Source organism: Lathyrus oleraceus, chromosome 7, assembly GCF_024323335.1.
Source record: "Lathyrus oleraceus cultivar Zhongwan6 chromosome 7, CAAS_Psat_ZW6_1.0, whole genome shotgun sequence".
In the NCBI taxonomy this organism is placed as follows: Eukaryota; Viridiplantae; Streptophyta; class Magnoliopsida; order Fabales; family Fabaceae; genus Lathyrus; species Lathyrus oleraceus.
Genome location: NC_066585.1, coordinates 547,067,770 through 547,084,141, shown reverse-complemented (window position 1 = coordinate 547,084,141; position 16,372 = coordinate 547,067,770). Strand labels below are relative to the sequence as shown.

The 16,372-nt window shown below is 51.3% G+C and overlaps 1 protein-coding gene across 1 annotated transcript; it reads right to left on the bottom strand.

Annotated features, from left to right (window-relative positions):
- Positions 1 to 6,664: 6,664 nt before the first annotated feature.
- Positions 6,665 to 9,159, bottom strand: LOC127104941 (uncharacterized). Its single transcript, XM_051042080.1, has 4 exons — positions 9,153 to 9,159; positions 7,838 to 8,803; positions 6,826 to 7,761; positions 6,665 to 6,711 (listed from the first exon to the last, which is right to left on the bottom strand). Exons 1-4 carry the CDS (start codon positions 9,157 to 9,159, stop codon positions 6,665 to 6,667), a joined length of 1,956 nt encoding a protein of 651 aa, XP_050898037.1.
- Between the last annotated feature and the right edge of the window lie 7,213 nt (positions 9,160 to 16,372).

Below are 16,372 nucleotides of genomic sequence, written 5' to 3'. Positions count from 1 at the left end.
GTCCAAACGACCGTATCCAAACGACCACGAGGACACGTCAGGTGAACGACCGTCCGCCCGACGAACGTCTCCCCGGCCCCTTAAATACGTGTCGGACAACGAGCGGGTCCTCCTCATATGATCTCCATCCACTCATCGTCAACCCACGTCGCGGACACCTAAGTTGTGTCGGGCAGAGCCATAACGGCATCTCACTCACCACGTCACCCAACTCCCCTATATTGTCTCCTTAGGGATAGGGGCAGTTGGACCAGGGGGCAGACCTTGGTCTAGGTCTTAACGCTTCTTACGCGTCCCCTGGCAGCTCCTCCTTGGGCCTAGCTAATCCAGCCCATTAGGAGCCTTGGCCCAGCGCTGGGGGCTCAATATAAATACCCCTTTCATGGCAAAGGGGCAGGTATTCTAACTCACACTCTGATAACCTCATTCTGTACCTTTTCTGACTTAAGCATTGGAGCACCTTGCAGGTACACCCCCCTCTCATTTCATTCTCTGGCCCATTCACCAAGACCTTGGAAGGCCCTCCTGATCAGGTAAGATCAGTGGCGCCGTCTGTGGGAAATAGCTATCCCCATCTTCATCAAACGAGGATCAAAAGCTCATTTATTTCTGTCCTTCCAACATGGCCGGAGAACAACATAGCGATCACAGCCGTCCCCTCGACAACTACAATATGGACGACGGCCCGCCATCCCATGAAACGGGCGCTCGGGACGGTCATCCATCCACCCCGTCTCCAGAGCCCCAAAACAACGGGGATGCCTCTCACGCCCACAATTTAGGGGCAGAGACATTTCATCCCATTCCCGTTCCCGTTGAAGGAGACGCCGTAATGATTACCATGGTGAATGCCCTCAATCAGGCCGGTTCTATGCTCCACCAGCAGCACGAACGAATCATGGCCCTCGAAGCCGAACGATAAGAAGCCCGGCCCCAGCCGGTGAGTAGGATACAACAACGTTCGGAGCCAACGAAGAAGCGGGGACGTCGCTCTCCAGAACCCCACGTCAGCAGGGCACGCGCCCGTCGTGACGGTGGTCGAGCGGGAACATCACCAAGGCGCGGACACAGCCCCGACAACAACGAACTGTCTCCCTTAAGGAGCGACGAGGAAGATTTGCATTGCCCCCTATCTCGGGCAATAATGGAAGCCCCGCTCCCCAAAGGCATGGAGAAACCACCAAATCTAGCTGTGTACGACGGGACTACAGATCCCGACGATCACGTCGACAACGTCAATGCGATGCTCGACTACCGCAATGATATAACCGGGCACCTCAAATGCCGACTGTTCTCAACGACCCTCAGGAAAGGGGCCATGGCTTGGTACAAAAGCTTGGCCCCTGAGTCCATTACGTCATGGAGAGTCATGAGGTCCATGTTCACCAGGCACTTTACAGCTTCCCGTCGTCACCCCAAGACTGAGGCGACCCTTGAAGCCATAGTGCAGAAGAAGAATGAAACACTGCGCTCATACATCGAGCGATTCAACCAGGAAGCTGTCGAGGTAGATACCACCGAGCACATGAAGAAGTATCTCCTCGAGAGAGGTCTCTTGCCCGGCAGTGAACTTAGCAGAGCCGTAGGGATCGAGCCTCCCCGCACCTTAAACGAGCTCCTGCATAAAGCCCAGGCCTACATCAGATACGAGGAAAAGCAGGTGGCACACAATGCCCGCAGCGGACGTAACGCTGGGGAAACCGAGCACTCAAAACGCGAGGACACGAGCATTTCCCGTCGCAACGGAGACAAACGAAGAGAAGAAAGACCTCGCGAGCTCCGGGAAGGAAGAGGCCCCGCGGGCAGATATAGCGAGTACACCTTACTGACAGCTCCTCGGGAGCGCATCCTCGCAGAATGTATCAACTCTGAATTTAAGCAGGGCAGGGTCAGGTTCCCAAAACCGTCTGCACCAAAGCCCCACACCGACAAATCAAAGTACTGCCGGTTCCACAGAAGTCACGGGCACGTGACCGAAGACTGCGTCCACCTGAAGGATGCGATAGAAATTTTAATCCAAGAGGGGCACCTGAAGCAGTATACGAGGAAGAACGAAGCTCCCAGACACGACGAGCCAGAGAAGAAGAGACCCCGGGAAGACACACCCCCTGACAACTCTCCCTATCAAGTGGCCCTCTGCGTGTCACGACCGGAAGATTTCTTCCTCCCCGAACCATTGCCCGAGGACAAGATCACTGCACTCAGCCCCTGGGAAAACTTCCCTGCCACACTGGTGATATCAGGAGGAGGAACTAACGGGGAATCCGCGGCCCTCTCCGTCAAACGTAAGTTCGACGAACTCCTACTGACTGCCCCCGAGCAGAAAGCGACATTGACAAAATACCGGGGAAAATCCAACCCAATATCCTTCTTCCTGGAGGAACTCCCGGGCGGATCCCCGAACTCGGGCATCCCACTATTGATAAGGGCAAAGATGGCCCAATTCGACGTACGACGCATCCTGGTCGACCAAGGCAGCTCAGTGGATATCATGTACGTCCACCTCTTCAAGACTCTGAAGCTAGACAAGACCAACTTAGCCCCCTACGTCGGATCAGATCTCCAAGGATTCAACGGAGCAACAACCAGACCGTGGGGATATGTTGAGCTCCTCGTCACCTTCGGCGAACAAGAAACGGCCAGGGAAGTCAAAATCCAATTCCTGGTCGTAGACTGTCCGTCTCTCTACAATTGCATCTTTGGACGCCCGACACTGGCCGAACTCACCGCGGTCCCATCCACCGTCCACCTGAAGATGAAATACTACACCAAATTGGGACGTGTGGTCACCATCCATGGTGACATCGAAGCAGCCCGGCGATGCTACGACGCCGCAGTAAAAGGACACGCCGTAGTCAGCACGAAGAGCAACTGCGACAACAAAAAACTCAAGACCGAGGATCCTGCCCGAGGAGTCAACGCCATCGACCTCGACTGTCGCATCGGGCTGGACGAGACCGAAGAGGGGAGGTTCCCCAAGGAACGCTCTCTCGAACACCCGGTCCGACCAATCCCCGACGGGGAGTTCGAACTCATTCCTCTTGGGGACGATCCGGAAAGGACGGTGAAGATAGGTAAGGGACTACCCGAGGAAACAAGAGAAGAGCTAGTAGCATGCCTCAAAGAGAACTCCGACCTCTTCGCGTGGAATGCCGCAGAAATGCCCGGGCTGGACCCCGAGATCGCGTGTCATAAGCTAGCTTTAGACCGGGCAGCCAAGCCCATAGCACAGCGTAGACGCAAGCAATCGCCCGAAAAGGCAGAGGCTGCCGAGCGGGCTGTAAAAGACCTCTTAGAGGCAAATTTTATTTCTGAAGCCCAGTACACAACCTGGCTCTCTAATGTAGTCCTCGTTAAGAAAAATAATGGAAAATGGCGTATGTGTGTTGATTATACTGATCTTAATAGGGCTTGCCCGAAAGATGCTTTCCCCCTCCCTAATATAGACTTGCTCGTTGACAACTCTGCAGGTTTTAAACTCTTGTCCTTCATGGACGCATATAGTGGATACAACCAGATCCCTATGTCGCCCGCAGACAAGAAACACACAGCGTTCATGACCCCAACGGGCAATTACTATTACAACGTGATGCCGTTCGGACTCAAGAACGCTGGCGCTACATACCAACGCATGATGAACAAAGTCTTCAAGGACGAAATAGGGGACATGCTCGAAGTGTACATGGACGACATGATCGTCAAATCACACGAGGAGATAACCCATGCTCGACACCTTGCGAAGGTATTCGAGCAGGCGAGACAGTGTAAAATGAGGTTCAACCCCGAAAAATGCACGTTCGGAGTCCGGGCAGGCAAGTTCCTCGGTTTCTATCTCACCGAAAGAGGGATCGAGGCCAACCCCGACAAATGCCGGGCATTCTCGGAATTTCCGACCCCGAAAACCAAAAAATCGATCCAGTCACTCAATGGAGTGCTCGCCTCACTCTCCCGTTTCATCGCCAAGTCCGCCCAGCACGCATTGCCATTCTTCAGACTCCTTCGCAAAGAGGCTACCTTCGACTGGACCGATGAATGCGAGCAAGCGCTACTCCATCTAAAGAAGGTTCTGTCCCAACCCCCGGTCTTATCACGGCCATCAGAAAAGGAAACCCTATACTTATACCTATCCGTGGCGACCGAGGCCGTCAGCGCCGTTCTAATAAGAGAAACCGACGAAGGACAAAAGCCCATCTATTTTACGAGTAAAGCACTCCAAGGTCCCGAGCTCCGATATCAGCAAATCGAAAAGGTCGCCCTGGCCCTCATCAACACAGCGAGGAGACTACGATATTACTTCCTCGCACACACGATAAAGGTGAGGACCGACCAGCCAATCAAACAGCTGCTCGGGCGCCCTGATATGGCCGGGAGGATGCTCAGGTGGTCACTAGAACTCTCCGAATTCGACATACAATACGAAAGTAGGAAAGCCTTGAAAGCTCAGGCACTGGCCGACTTCGTCGCGGAGATGACCCACTGCCCGACTCCAGCAGAAAGCGCCCACAAATGGACGATCTTCGTCGATGGCGCCTCTAGCACATCAGGCAGCGGGGCCGGGATCATCCTCGAAAATGAGGAAGGGATCCTGATAGAGGTATCATTGGCGCTAGCGTTCCCAACATCAAACAACCAAGCCGAATACGAAGCCTTCCTCGCAGGCCTGAGGTTAGCCGAGGACCTGGGAGCAAAAGAGGTAAAAATATCCACCGACTCCCAGCTCGTGGCCTCACAAGTGCGAGGAGAATACCAAACCAAGAACGACAACCTCCTCGAGTACTTGTCCCTCGTCAAAGAATAACTTGATAGATTTGAAAAATGGGAAGTTCAACACATACCCCGCGAGCACAACACACGGGCAGACGTTCTCTCGAAACTAGCCAGCACGAGGAAAAAGGGTGGGAATAAATCAGTAATCCAAGAAATTCTCCCTCGGCCCAGCATCGACAAACTACCGCCTCCACTCGAGGTCAACGCTATTGGAGATGCCCACTGTTGGATGACACCCATCTACAATTACCTCACACGAGACGAACTCCCGGCTGACCCGAAAGAGGCGACCACTGTCAAACGACGCGCATGCTCGTACGTACTCCTCGAGGGCAAACTCTACCGGAGAGGATTCTCCATCCCACTACTCAAATGCGTCGAGGAAGAGAAAGTCCCCGACATACTTGGAGAGATACACCGGGGAATTAACGCTCAACACCTCGGCGGACGATCGCTCGCACGAAAAGCCCTTCGAGCAGGCTACTACTGGCCGACCATGCAAAACGATTCGAAAGAGCACGTCAAAAGATGTGACAAATGCCAACGACATGCCGACATGCACCTCGCACCCCCGAACGACCTCAAATCACTGTCTTCCCCATGGCCCTTCGCGTGGTGGGGCATGGACATCCTCGGACCCTTCGTCACCGGATCATATCAGAATAAATACCTCATCGTCGGGGTGGATTACTTCACCAAATGGATCGAGGCGGAGGCACTGGCTAAAATAACCGCGCAGAACATTCTCCGGTTCTTCAAACGCAACATCCTCGCTCGGTTCGGTATACCCCAGGCACTTGTCACAGACAACGGGACACAATTCACGGACGGAGGATTCCAGGACTTCATCGCCAGCCTGGGCACCACACAGCATTTCACGTCTGTCGAGCATCCGCAGACGAACGGGCAAGCAGAGGCGGCCAATAGGGTAATCTTACGTGGCCTCAAACGCAGACTCGGTGAGGCAAAGAGGGCATGGGTCGAGGAGCTACATAGCGTGCTATGGGCCTACCGCACGACTCCACATTCTACCACCGGGGAAACCCCGTTCCGACTAACTTACGGCACCGAGGCAGTCATCCCGGTGGAGATACGGACGCCAACGAGGAGGACGGAGGAGCCCCTAGACGAGGAAATGAACGATGAAACCCTTAGAGCCGAGCTCGACCTAGTCGAGGAGATACGTTCCGAAGCAGCTCTCAGGGAAACAACCCTCAAACAAAAAATAGCACTACGCCATGACGCGAAAGTCATAAAAAGAGAGTTCCAGGTCGGCACCCTGGTCCTCAGAAGAAACCAGAAAAACCCGAGAGAGGGCAAACTGGCGGCCAACTGGGAAGGCCCTTACCGCGTCCGCGACAAAACGAGCAACGGGGCCTATTACCTGGAAAACCTACAAGGAGAACAACTCGCTCGACCATGGAACGCAGAAAAACTTAGACAATATTACAGCTAAATACACCACGGGGAGACGTGGCAGGTACGACCACGCTCTTCGTCCCCAAAACCCCAGGGAGGAACCACGAGACCCGGGAACGATCCGGGGTCACATGACAAACACAACCCTCCCCGACGGTTGGGATCTTGACCAAGACTCAACGTCGAAGTACCAGGACTGGCAGGGCACCCAGCTCGCGATGGGAGGGCCCAAGCCTCGGGACCAGGGTTCGAACAACGGACCCGGGCCTCGATACCCACGGGCACAAAGCCCGACACTTCGTCGGTTCCCTAAACCGAGGAGATTATCAAAGTCGAGCAGAGTACGAATTCATACAAACAAGTATCAAACACAAACGAGCACAATGAATGATAACGTAAATATTCATGCATTAAAAACGATAAGAGCGGCCGAAGCCAAGTACGCCCGAAGGCCATATTACAACGCCCGAAGGCCATATTACAACGCCCGAAGGCCAAATACATAAGGCACGCAGGCCATGATAACTAAAATCAAAGAAAAACAAATAAACTAAGACTCCGCTCGGAGCACCTCTTCATCCTCTTCTTCTTCTTCTCCCCCCAGCTCCTCCTCCGCTTCAAACGGGCAGATAATCTCACCGTCCCGGACGCAGCAGTTATAGGCCGACCCTACTGTCACCAACTCAGGGTTCAGAAGCCCGAGCTGCTCGACAGCATTGTCGAAACCCTCTTTGAAGCAGGCCACGAGATCTTGGTTGAGAGTCCGAATATGCCCTAGCAGCTCACCGCGCGAACCAAGGGCGTGTTCCTCCTCGGTCTCATCTGCCAGAGGACGGACCTTTCCCTCGAGAGACTCAACCTGAGCCCGTAGGCAAGCGTTGTCCTCGGTCAGCTTCTGATGGTCAACCACCTGCTCTTCCAAGCTCGCCTTAGCAGCCTTCAACTGGTCCCTCTCCTTTTCCACCTCCTCCAGCTTCTGGCTCAGCCCTTCCTGCAGCTGATGCTCTTCTTTGTAGTCCGACAGATCTTGAGATAGTCTTTCCTTCTCCGTCCGAACCTGCAAAAGGGCATCCTCCAGCGAGGCGGTGGAGACCGAAGTGTCGGTCAAAACCATGGCCGTCTCCATCACCCGGATGACAGCAGCAATATCCCTGGCCAGATCTTTCCTCCGGGCAGCAACATCCTGGTCCAGAATAGCCTTGGCCTCAGGCGCAGGCACAACAATCGACTCCTCGGCCTTGAAGAACGACCGTTCCACATAGCAGGGAGGTAGAAGATAGCTGCCCGGTCCATGCGAACTTCCTGGAGACGACCTGGTAAGGGCCCCAGCCGGACGCTTCCGTTTATGGAGGGGAGAAGCCGCTGGCGACGGACTGCTATCAGGAATGTTGATCGGGTTAGATCGAGGAGGAGAGGAAGGAATCACGCTCGCCGCCTGCGAGGGACTAGCCCCGGCATCGCCAGCAGTCTCCAAGGGACGGGCCACAGTTTTCTTCTTCTTCTTGGGCACCCGGTCAGGAGCGCCGACCTGATTCGCTAGCTTCAGCACCCGATCACGAGCATTGGGCATGGCACCTGCAAATAAATTACACACCAACATTAGCGAGCGAAGTCATAAACAGAAATAAAAAGCTAAACAAAGTCTGCCTACTCAATAACGCCAGAGCTTCCTCCTCGGTATCACACTCGAGCAGAGCCTTCGTATTGATATAACGCGCCTCGGTGATTAGTTCCCCGGCCTCATCCAGGTAGGGCACGCCCTGTCGATTCGCCCAGAACCCCAAGCTGAAGCTCTGCACGTAATCGACCAGCTTCTTGTACGCGAGCCTATCCTCCTCGCCGAGCATCGCATACTTGACTCGGTAATGCGCCGTGGAGAGATCGAAATGATCACGCTGCCACCTCAGCGGTATCTTCGACATCAGCGTCTCCTCCCCATTGGGTGTCCGCTGATAGTAGTATAGAGAGTGAAGGGCAGCCCGGGTAATCGGCATCACCACGTACCACCGGTTTTTGAAATGGCGAACAGAATCCTCGTACGTCTTGAACAGACGCACGGGCTGCTTGAAAGAAACCCAACTGTGGCGACCACGGGAACCGGACCTCTGGAGATGGAAAACGTGGAAGAAGAGAGCCCGGGTGCAACCAATGCCGAGGAACTGGCAAACTAACTCGAATGCCCGCATAAATGCGAGAGCATTAGGATGTAGTTGGGACGGCGCCAGCCGGAGCCACTTGAAGACCGACATCTGGAAGGAGTTGAAGGGCAGTCTAATCCCCGCCTCACGGAAAGCAAATTCATACATGGTGAACTGCTTCCCCGGGAAATGATGGCAAATGCGGTCTTCTTCCTTGGGGGCGCAGCAATACCAGTTCGGTGGATCCTCCCGGCTTATGGTCTCGACCATAGCGTAAGCAATGACGGCCTCGTCACAGAAGTCTGATTCCTCCTCCAAGGGCTCGTCCGCAACCCATGAGAAGTCGACCTGCCCGGAAGAGGAGGCGTGTTCGGTACCATCTCGGACACTCCCATCCCCGACAGGGAGACGAGCGATTGTCGCGTCTTCGGTGGAGGACCCAGAATCTTCCCTCCTCGGTCGTAAGCGCCCGGTAGCACCTGAAACGCAGACAGAAAGAGTGAATTCGACGTCGTATCAAATCCACCCTTCCACCGCAGGTCAAGTGAAAGGGCGTAGCGGCGACGGACACTAACCGTGCTCAACTCGGTGACGCGCGCATTCTATGGAGACCGGGCATAAACTTCATACAGCCTATGCAAGTATTGCCCGGCATATGAAATTTATGCCCGGTACAGTATGATCCCAACCCTATTTTCTACCGCCTAATATACACCTACAGTCCACTACACTGTTCCTAAGTTAAACCTAACCACATTTCTACAAAAATAGCACGCGTTTGACAGAAAACAACAAGGAAAAACAGTGGGTCACAGTGGAAAATCATACCTGTCATAGTTAAGTTGAAAGGGGTACGGTGGTGCCCGAGCAGAAGACGGTGGTTCAGATAGGAGGACGGGCGGAGACGGCGGTCCAGACGGTAGAGCAAGCAAACGAGGGAGAATGTGGAGAACTCCGGTGAACGTGTGAGCGAAAAAAGTGGAAATGAAGTTACTCAACCCCTTTTTTATAGGGCTTGGCACGTGGACCAACACGCTAGGTCATCATTGCCTAGCCTGCCTACGCCGTCTTTGCACACGAAACGAAGCGACCCCACTGATTCTGAGACACGTCTATCAAAGATAAGAAACTGAAACGACCCGAGCACCTATCCGTCTCCTCGACTCACCAAGACGCCACCTCCCCGCGTCATACCCACGTTTACCACAAGGAAGGTGCGGACCAACCGATCACCTCCATCCCCGACATTCCCGGAGAAAGGGTCGGTCATGAACAGGTCTGTTACGACCTCACCTGTCTAACGATGAAGCTTCCCCATCGCCTCGGGGAACCCTTAGTTGAAACATAAGTCATCTCTCTGGCTCAGAGACTCGACTTGGGGGGCTCCTGTTCTGGACTGGGCCATGACACTAGGCACGGCACGGCCCAATGCTCGCCAAGCCCACGTCCAAACGACCGTGTCCAAACGACCACGAGGACACGTCAGGTGAACGACCGTCCGCCCGACGAACGTCTCCCCGGCCCCTTAAATACGTGTCGGACAACGAGCGGGTCCTCCTCATATGATCTCCATCCACTCATCGTCAACCCACGTCGCGGACACCTAAGTTGTGTCGGGCAGAGCCATAACGGCATCTCACTCACCACGTCACCCAACTCCCCTATATTGTCTCCTTAGGGATAGGGGCAGTTGGACCAGGGGGCAGACCTTGGTCTAGGTCTTAACGCTTCTTACGCGTCCCCTGGCAGCTCCTCCTTGGGCCTAGCTAATCCAGCCCATTAGGAGCCTTGGCCCAGCGCTGGGGGCTCAATATAAATACCCCTTTCATGGCAAAGGGGCAGGTATTCTAACTCACACTCTGATAACCTCATTCTGTACCTTTTCTGACTTAAGCATTGGAGCACCTTGCAGGTACACCCCCCTCTCATTTCATTCTCTGGCCCATTCACCAAGACCTTGGAAGGCCCTCCTGATCAGGTAAGATCAAATGGGAAGGCTCGACCAGACATCAACGGATGAATGGGAGAAAACTCGACGTTTACAGACATCGAAAGATGATGTTTACAGACACCAAAAAGATCGACCAGACATTTACAGATGAATGGGAATAAGAGAAAAACAACCAGACGTCAACGGACGACTGGGAAAAACTCAACGTTTATCGAAACCAACGGAGAGGTAAATCCACATGGGGAGGGTACAACTAGACGTCATAGGACGAATAGGAAAAACTCGACGTTTATCGACACCAACGGAGAGGAGAAATCTTCACTAGGGAAGGGATAACGATGTTACGAACATCGAAAGATGATGTTTACAGACATCAAAAGAAAACCAGACACTTACGCATGACTGGAAATCACCGAAAGATGGTGTTTACCGACACCAAAGAAGACCAGACACTTACGCATGACTGGAAATCACCGAAAGATGGTGTTTACCGACACCAAAGAAGACCAGACACTTACGCATGACTGGAAATCACCGAAAGATGGTGTTTACCGACACCAAAGAAGACCAGACACTTACGCATGACTGGAAATCACCGAAAGATGGTGTTTACCGACACCAAAGAAACAAACACACGCGGGTGCTGACGGGGTATTGATATTCTCAAGAGGGCAGGGCTAGGCTGAACACTTGCAGGGGGTCTCATTGGGGAGAAACAAACTTTCTGTCACCAACAGGTGAGGAAATAAACCTCTGTGGGGACACCAAATGCTGACTGGAGCAACTGTAGCAAATGCATTGTACAGGTTGAACAAAAATCCGTCTCTGCAGGGGATACGGTCTGATGGGGTTTCGAACACATGGATGCATATGTTTGAATTTTTCTATAGCGTAATGCTCCATTTAGGAATGGAAATGCTACGCGATTTTTGAAGATGCAATGATCACTACATGCAAAATGCAAATGAACCCTGGCTGGGGAGCCAAAAAGATCAGACATTCCAACTCTGTGGGGACACTCTGACTGAGGAAACTCTGCGGGGAACTCTGCTTGGGGGAATAGCAAAGCGACTTCACTGGGAAGAAGACCCAACCCAATCCTCGGATAGGATAAACTCTGCTTGGAGAATATCTGTTATTCCGCTGGGGGTGACCCATGCCGACTATAGGTAGAATCAACTCAGCCGGGGATGCAAATATCAGTCTACTATAGGAACTCGTCCACTCCACTGGTAGGATGAACTCTGCTGGAGTGAAATAATTCTACTCTACTAGGGACGACCCAACCAATCCATATGTAGGAGAATTACTGCTGGAGATGTATTTCACTGAAACCCGCTCCACTCGGGGAACTTGCTGAGAAAAAACCCGCTTCCTTCTGCTGATGAGAACAACCATAGTGGTGAGAGTAACAACTCTGTTGAGGATGATAGCACGTCATTTCATACTGGAGATAAACCTCCACAACCTTGCTGGGGATGAGCGCTTACGGCTATACTGGAGATTACCGCATCATAAACCCAATTGTTGAGGAACACACAAACAGTCTATTGATACACTCCGCTGGGGAACTCCCGGGGAAAATCAACTCCAGGCGCTCAGCGGGGATTCTCAACTGGGGAAATCTGCAAGCCCAGGCCTGCTGGGGAGAAGCAATCCTTAGATCTGCTAGGGAAAGAAGGTACTGTCCACAGGCGTCTCTGTAGGGGAAATAACTCTGATAGCTTCAATACTGATTTGGGCTGAGGAACCGCCCTCTACTCTGAGAAACATTCTGCCCCTGCCCCTGCTGGGGATGTGATAACCTTCGGGCTTGCTGAGGAAACAACGATCGCGAATCTATCAGGGAGATCACACTCTCAATCCTCTGGGGAGATGCAGCTTGTTTGAAAGGAACACTGGTCGACCCGTCGAACACTGGTATTCATCGTCCACCCACAGTGTCGACTCTCCATTCTTAAGGAACTTCCGGACTCATCTGGACTTTTCTGCTCCATCATCTTGTATTCCCTATTCGTCCGTACTTCACGGAGACTGAACTCCTGGGGTTTATACATACTTTCCAATTATCAGACTTTGAGGAGTCTTCTTGATTAACTTTCCAGGATTGTCGTCGTGACTTTGTCGCGGCCTGTTCACCGTTCAACTATCTCTTGCCCCTGATCAGGCTCCGCAGCAGAGATCGTTAGATAAAAGCGTGCCCCTGGTATGCCCCAGGTGTTCTGGTATTTCAACACTTAGGTCACTCAAACTTCCGAGTAATATTCCCAGATTTCAACCTCATAAGCATGCATCGGAAGGGACCTCTATGTTTCAAAATGCAAATATTCTTATCAAAATAAACGGATGTTTTCATAATCAAAACGGTAATGACACAAAAACAAAATTTATTTGAGCGAACACACGTCTTATTGACTGAAACAAAAAGATGGCTCAGAATTGAGCGACACACAAGAAGCAAACCCTGGAAAGAGGTGATTGCGCACAAAGGAAAAAATCTACCCTATTGGCAATGCGGAACCGTGATCCCATCGGGTTCCAACTCGGTTACACCTCATATGTCCTCAAGACTTCCCGCACTTTCTGTCTTCTGAACGAGACGCTTCCGATCGGTTTCTGTCGGAGTTTATCCAAGTCATCATGAGCACAAACGATCATGCTAGACGCAGTTGTTCGTTTCATTCCCTCTTTTGCCTGGACCGCCCTTTCGGGTTTCAGTCCACCGGGATACCCTTTTTTGCCCAAGTCGCCCTTGCGGGTTTTCAACTTGCCGGGTGTACAGTTCTTTTCTTTTATTTTTATCCCTAACTTTTGCCCGAACCTTCCTCTTTTTCTTGGTTCGCCGGGATGCCCCTTTTTTTTTTGCCTGGACTCTTTATTCTTTTTTTTTTTTGTCCAGCGGGTTTCTTTCACGAAGTATTTTCTAACTGCGTCCGCACTCACAGTGGATGGAAAATCGTCATCATCCGTGGTCGTCAACTACAAGGTTCTGTCAGGGGAAACCTCCTTGACCACGAATGGACACTCATAACTGCTCATCCATTGGCCCTACGATCGTCTTGAGGAGGAAGGATCCTTTTCAACGCTACATCTCTCATACAGTACGCACGAGGTCACACTTCTCGGTCAACAACACGCTTCATTCCCTGGGTACAACTGTCCCCTAACAAGTAACTGTCAGCCCTCTTCCTCAGTTGGACTCAACGTGTCATTCTGAGTCCCTATCCATTCAGGCTTCTCTGACTTCTCATACATCTGTGAGGAAGACACCGCCCCAAGTAGATGCACATCCCAAGGTTCGATACCCAGGATACAGACTTTATGTTCAGCCACCATTGTTGGTGCAACCGACTGTGATCCGGGAAGCACTACCTCATTCATTTTACTTCCCCATCAGACATCGGAATCCGTTCGGATTCGGGGTCAGACCCCTCCTCCGGGATCGGTCACTCTCAATCTTTCGATTTGAGTACCTCGAGATGTCCTCATCAGGGACCTCAAACTTCCTTGGTTGATGACCTTCCATGGGTTGCCTTTAGCTTCTCAAACACTTACCTGATCAGATCCATTTTGGACTTCCACGAAGTGGTATGAATCAGCCTACACTGTCTCAGTCGGCGAGCAGCCTATGCCAAAGTACATCAAGTTTTTTCGAACAGTGAGTGTATTGTTTCACAGTCGATAAACTTTTTGCTTAGGCAAATTGCATACTCTTTTCGACAAGACTAGTCATGCTGACTCAGTACGCACCTCATAAACCCCTCGAGGGCTGCCGAGTACCAGATTAACAAACATCCCCCTGGGAAGCATCGGAATCAGAAGTTCCTGCCATTTATCTTTTTTTCAATGCCCTTTGGCAATCATTATTCCGCCTGACAATTTGATTTATTCTTCTTCTTTTTTTTTTTTTTTTTTTTTTTTTTTTTTTTTTTTTTTTTTTTTAGCAGGATCGACCCCGATTCCTCTGATTCGCTCACAACAAGCCTCGGTAGCTTGATGGACAGCACTCCATAAGTGCACTGATTTAGACTCAAAAGTATGAGTTATCTCAAACGGTCAAACCACTTGCCCCAGGTCTACCGGATGCCCCTGTTCTCTTCGGGACTTTGTCATCATGTCCTCAACATGGGATTTGCTTTCACGATGAATCATATCATGAAACAAAGTCACCGTAGACTTTTGATACGTGGCACCGGCCTCTTGTGATTGAACGACATCACCTTAGAACGAGAAGGTGCCCCTTGTGTGATGGACCTGGCTTACTTCATATCATCTGGCAGCAATTCAATCTGGTCTTGGCCAAGAAGCCATCCATGAAGATAAACACTGAGACCTGAGCCATATAATCAACCAATACCTCATTGTGAAGTACCGGGAATTCATCCTTCAGATTAGCTCTGTTCGCATCTTGGTGGTCCATACACCCTCTCATCTTCCAGCACCAGTTTCCGCTTCACTAGAGGACAGTCTTCTCTTAAGGGTAGCTCGTGCCCCACAACATTGGTATTCCGCCCTGGTGTATCTTGATACAATCAGGCATACGTATCAACCTGCTCTTCTAACAGGGCTACCACTCTGTTCTCGACTTGTCTCTGAAGCGGCTTCAACCTTCACTTTCCCTTCTGACCTCGGCGGTTCCTGGGATGACAAACTTGACTCGCTCCTCGTGCGGTTGAATCATCTTCTCCTCTTGTTTCAACGACCTGGCTAATTCCAGCTGATCACAATCTTCTGCGCCTTCTTCTTCGGCATGATAGCTTGGATTGTCGAAGTCATATGGAGGTGTAACCAAATTGTTATCGATGAGCTCAGGAGAATCATTTTTAAGGTTGGAACCAAACGAATCAAAAGGAAAGAGAATAAAAACATTGCCATTTTTTTATTATATTTTTTTTTTTTTAAAAAAAAAACTGTAAAAAATGAAAAACAGGGAACACCGCTTTTTGATAAAAAACATCCATTTATTAATGATGCCGAAATGTTGCAAAGTGAAACATGAGGTGGCCCTTACAATGGACCATTACGTGTCGGGCAACACGTATGGCTTTCATGCAAACAAAATTAAAACACAGAAATACTACACTTCCGGATGAGCGACAGTGATGCTTTCGGAGGCCCTCCAATCGCCTGGCACGCACGACTTTATCCACGCCTCAAGCTCGCGGTCGCTGTCAACATCTTCACCCATTGAACGGGCATGGCCAGGATCCAACATCCCTGCACTGACGAAGGTGTAAGGTGGGCGACATCCTCTATTTGATCTAGACGACTCTTGACCCGGCTGATAACCGACCCCAAACATGTCTGCTTTTATCACGATGTCGATAATCCTTCCCCAGCCTTGGGCCTCTTTGTTCTTCACCACTTCCAGAGCTTGTTTATAAGAAGAAATGGACAGCTTCTTCTCTTTCTCGGCGACAAGAGCGTTCTCCACCTGGACGGTTTCAACTGCCAGACTGGGTGCCTTACATCTTTCATTGTCCATTTCTACTTTCTTCATCTTCTGGGTCGGGTCTTTCATCAATACACACCTTTCTGTAGTGATAGTCGCACAAGCATTATCAACAGCAGGGAAAGCTCCATCCTGCATCAGAGATCTTGGGACCACAGCCATTGGAACCTTTAGCTGATCCTCCTTAATCATCTTCATTCCCTTCTTGGCCTTCTGCACCATCTTGACTTGTGCAGAACCCTTCCTGAGCACAGGGTTGACATCCTCCTTCATAATCTGGGCCAAGTTAATGGTCTCGGAGTCCACCAAGTCCTGGACAACCTGCTTAAAAGCTCTGCAGCCCTCAATGTTGTGTCCAGGTGCCCCAGAGTGAAACTCGCATTTGGTATTCTCATCATAGTTTGGTGGCCTCTTCTGCCGTTCTATAGGAAGCAATATCCTTGGCCGTACCAAAGCAAGATCCATCAACCTTTGGAACAGAAGGGCGTAAGTCACGGGTGGTTCCTCGAACCGACGATCCTTTCTACTCTTTTTCACCTGGCTTTCAGCCCTCAGTGTTTTCTGTTGAGGTGGCAGTTGTTGCTGTTGAGCAAGTGGATTGCTGACAGGAGTGGTTACAGTGGCAGCATAAGGATGATAACGATC

Bases quoted from the DNA above. Each gene is read 5' to 3' on its own strand.
- LOC127104941 (XM_051042080.1), bottom strand. The intron at 7,762-7,837 runs GTAGGCAGACTT...ATTTATTTGCAG, and splicing joins GGAAGCTCTGGCGTTATTGA to GTGCCATGCCCAATGCTCGT. The intron at 6,712-6,825 runs GTGAGATTATCT...CTTTGATTTTAG, and splicing joins TAACTGCTGCGTCCGGGACG to TTATCATGGCCTGCGTGCCT.